At 59.7% G+C, this 4090-nt stretch overlaps 1 protein-coding gene across 1 annotated transcript; it reads left to right on the forward strand.

The window, feature by feature from the left end:
- Window positions 1-276: 276 nt before the first annotated feature.
- On the forward strand, window positions 277-2469 carry FEZF1 (FEZ family zinc finger 1). Its single transcript, XM_031615766.2, has 4 exons — window positions 277-1068; window positions 1191-1325; window positions 1587-1719; window positions 2180-2469. Exons 1-4 carry the CDS (start codon window positions 277-279, stop codon window positions 2467-2469), a joined length of 1350 nt encoding a protein of 449 aa, XP_031471626.1.
- The last annotated feature ends 1621 nt before the right edge of the window (window positions 2470-4090 follow it).

Genomic DNA, 4090 nt, shown 5'->3' on the forward strand with positions numbered 1-4090 from the left:
TTGGCGAGATCTCGGCTGCGTTATTGACACAACACTTTCTATTGATAGAAATAAGCAGCGATTGTCCCGAGTCATTGGTGCGCCAAAGTGCGCCGCGATGGGCTGGCGTGAGTCCGCCGGGCTGAGCTGGTTCTGCCGGTGCGGCGGCGGCCGCTCCCCGTGCGTGCGGACCGGTGACGAGAGAAGGGGCAGAGAGTGACAGAGAGAGGGGGGGGAGAGAAAAAAAGAGGCGTCTACCAAAGCGGCTCAAAGCGGGCGAACAAACGAGAGCCAGCCATGGACAATAGTGGCCATCACACGGCGACCAAAATCCTCGCGGCTCCTCCGGCGAGAGAAAGCCTTTCTGCGAGGAGCACCATGATCGGCACGCCCAAGCCCCTCGCCTTCTCCATCGAGCGCATCATGGCGCGGACGCCCGAGCCCCGCTCCGTGCCCGTCCCGCAGCTCCTGCACGGCTCCGCGGCCAAAGGCGACGCCAAGCACCCGCTGCACCTCGGCTCCTCCATCCCCTGCATGATCCCCTTCGTGCCGGTGGCGTACGACCCCCTGGGCAAAGCGGCGGGCGCGGAGCCCAGGAAGGCGCCCTTGGACTCTTCTTCCTCGCCCTCCTTCAGCTGCGGCGATCTCTTGAACTGTGCCCTGAGCCTGAAAGGAGATTTCCCCCGCGACGCCCTGCCCTTGCAGCAGTACAAACTGGTAAGACCCCGAGTGGTCAATCACTCCTCCTTCCACGCCATGGGAGCCCTGTGCTATTTCAACCGAGGCGACGGCCCCTGTCACCCGGCCTCCGGTGTCAACATCCACCCGGTGGCTTCTTATTTCCTCAGCTCCCCGCTGCAGCCGCAGCCCAAGGCGTACCTGGCGGAGCGGAACAAGCTGGTGCTGCCGCCCGCCGACAAGTTCCCCGCCGGGGTGGCCTTCAAGGACTTGTCGCAGGCACAGCTGCAGCATTACATGAAGGAGAGCGCCCAGATCCTCTCGGAAAAGATCGCCTACAAGAGCGCGGAGTTCGGCCGCGGCTCTCCGAGCAGCAAGCCCAAAGTTTTCACGTGCGAAGTTTGCGGAAAGGCAAGTAGAGCCCCGCCGCCTCCCTCCCGTCCCCGCCGCGTGCTCCGCTCTGCGCTGTACACGACGGCAGTCCCCTCGGTCGCTAACCGCGCTCTTCTCTTTTGTCCGCTTTAACTTTGAAGGTATTCAATGCACACTATAACCTAACTCGCCACATGCCGGTGCACACGGGAGCCAGACCCTTCGTTTGCAAAGTTTGCGGGAAGGGCTTCAGGCAGGCGAGCACACTGTGCCGCCACAAGATCATCCACACGCAGGTGAGCGCTCCCTCACCGCAACCGCGGGGTTATCGGCGCTGTGCGGGGCCCGGAACGGCGGGGCTCGGGCCGGGAGTGGGCTTGGAGGGGTTCAGCCCGCGGCTTTGGGGTGATTTCGTTTGGTTTCTGCCGTGCGGGCACGGCGGATCTCCCCGCGCACTGCAGGGAGCGCCGAGCATCTCAGCGCCGCTGCCAGCTGCAAACAGCCAAACTAACACGCAGACAGCCCCAAAGCCGTGACTCGCGTTTGTTTCTCCCCAGGAGAAGCCCCACAAGTGCAACCAGTGCGGCAAAGCCTTCAACCGGAGCTCGACCCTGAACACGCACACGCGAATCCACGCCGGCTACAAACCCTTTGTCTGCGAATTCTGTGGCAAAGGATTTCATCAGAAAGGTAACCGGCGGGCCCCGGCATCACTGGCGGTGGGGAGAGGGTGGGAAGAGGATTTCTCTGTTTATTTCCGTTATTGGAGACTGAGGTTCGTTCCGAGGTATCGCCACCCCCCGTCCGTTCCCCATGAGCCCCGGCTTAGCGTTTCGTTTTGTAGGGGTGCCGGGGGCTGCGTGTCCTGTGTCCCGAGTGCCGGGGCCGACAGCCGTCGTTGTTCTCAAGGCTCTAACGGGAGAGTTTTGGCCGGTTTTGTTTATTTTCTTTTGCGATTTATGCCATTTTGTTTTACTCGATAATTCCCTCCGTGTCTGTGACGGAGATGCCGTGGGAGGGGGAAAGCGTTTTTGGGAGGGGGGCTGTCGTTTCCCGCTAACTCCGGGCTCTGCGGACGGGACGGGGCTGCTTGTCCTCCCCCCGCAGCATCAGGCTCTCAGCACCCTGCGCCTCTTCTTTTTCTCCTCAGGCAACTACAAAAACCACAAGCTGACCCACAGCGGGGAAAAGCAATTCAAGTGCAATATCTGCAACAAGGCTTTCCACCAGGTGTACAACCTCACCTTCCACATGCACACCCACAACGACAAGAAGCCCTTCACCTGCCCCACCTGCGGCAAAGGCTTCTGCCGGAACTTTGACCTCAAGAAGCACGTCCGCAAGCTGCACGACAGTGCCATGGGGCTGCCCCGGCCCCCGGCCGAGCTGGGCGGCCCCGACCCGCCGCCTCCGCTGCTCCCGGGCCCCGCGCAGCCCTGAGCGCCCCGCGCCCGCCCCCTGCATGCGCCCGTTAAGCGGTTCCGTGTGTTATGCTCTATGTCGCCAATAACATTTATATGGGACTGGTTGGTTCGGTTTTTCTTTTCTTGTTTTTAAATACTTTTTTTTTTTTTTTTTTTTTTTGGTCATTGTCGCATCTCAGGTGGAGAGATGGTTTGGAAAGAAAGAAAAAAAAAAAAAAAAAAAAAAAAGCGCCAAGCCAATTTCTGCTGTATTTATTTGGGATCTGTGTTACCCGGGCCGGGAATGCTGCACCTCTTTAATTATTTCGATGTATGTATGCCACGCGCGGCCCCTGCCCGTCCCCGGCGCCCGCGGGGTGCTCTCCGCGGGTTCCTCCTGCCCCCACCCCTCACTATCGTATCTATATGGACAGAGCGGCTTCGCTGTGTACGGATTGGAATTTCGGTTTGACTCTTGCACGTGAGAAAAAAAAAAAAAAAAAAGACAAATAATAATGATGCGTTCGTTGACCTGGTGGTGGAAATGAATGTCCGCACACGCGCGGGGCCGGGGGGGAGTTGGGAACACAGGTCCCCGAGGCTGCGCTCCGCTCTCTGCCAAAACACCGACACGACCGCTAAAGACTTTAATTAAGAGGGGTAATTAGTTCGGATTGATCAAAGCCGGGTTGTTATGTTATTAGCTGCTCGGCCGACTCTGGCAAACCGAGCCGTGAAAGCGTGGCCGAGGAGGTGGGGAGGAGGGGGGGTGGGCAGCCCCGGGCCGGGGAGCGGAGCGGGTCAGACATGGCCGCCGTGCCGCGCTGCAGGGTCGTGAGGGGCGCGGCTGCGGCCGGGGCTGCGCGAAGGGGCGGCCGGGTCCTGCCCGTGCCTCGCTGCGCAGCACCTGCTGTCCCCCGGGCATGGCTGCAGGGACACAGCACGGCCCCGTTAACCAGGATGGGGTATTATCCCGCATCTCGGCTCTGGGCAGGGTACGGGCAGCCGGAGGGTCTGACCCTCGGGTGCGGGCTGGTAGCGCTCCTCTGAGCGTGAGGATGAGTGAGAGAGAAAGTGGGGCTTCTCCTTTCACAGATCACTGTGGCAGTCCTTCGAGTAACTGATTGCACCTGTGAAAAAGCAAAGCAACAGGTCGCATCTGGATGTCAGACAGATCCTGGCAGCACCTCAGGCAGGGCTGAGCCCCTCACAAAGCCCTCAGAGGCCCTCAGAGTGGGACAAGACGGCAGTGTTGCTCTCAGAGCAGGGCAAGATGGCAGTGCTGTCCCTCAGGTGGCCCAGCGGCTGGCAGCACCCTCCCTGCTGCAAGTGTACCTTTGCCACGTCGAAGGGCGGGGGCAGCTCCAGTCCATGTCCACGGAGCAGTTCTCTGCTTTTGGTGACCTTGCAAGAATGAGGGTTGGGTAAAACTGGGTACTCCCAGAGCTCCTCTGCACTGCTCAGCTCTGGCTTTTATGCTGGAAGAAGGGAAGGGGTGGAAGTTCTGTAAAGGGAAAGGGGCATGAGGGCTGATGGAGTCCAATTCTCCCCAGTGATGTCTTTTTACAGCAAATTCATGTTTCAGTGGGGAGAAATTCCTTCCCAAACAGATGACTTGTGCGCTGCTGGTTCTTCTTCCTTTCATTGTTGCCAATGTA

Source organism: Phasianus colchicus, chromosome 1 (assembly GCF_987193195.1).
Source record: "Phasianus colchicus chromosome 1, bPhaCol1.hap1.1, whole genome shotgun sequence".
Taxonomy (NCBI): Eukaryota; Metazoa; Chordata; class Aves; order Galliformes; family Phasianidae; genus Phasianus; species Phasianus colchicus.

What these genes read in the sequence shown, in the direction of transcription:
- FEZF1 (XM_031615766.2), top strand. Translation starts at nt 277, where the DNA reads ATGGACAATAGTGGCCATCACACGGCGACCAAAATCCTCGCGGCTCCT. An exon ending in ACAAGATCATCCACACGCAG is followed by an intron (nt 1,326 to 1,586) that starts GTGAGCGCTCCC and finishes GTTTCTCCCCAG; the next exon opens with GAGAAGCCCCACAAGTGCAA. An exon ending in CAAAGGATTTCATCAGAAAG is followed by an intron (nt 1,720 to 2,179) that starts GTAACCGGCGGG and finishes TTTTCTCCTCAG; the next exon opens with GCAACTACAAAAACCACAAG.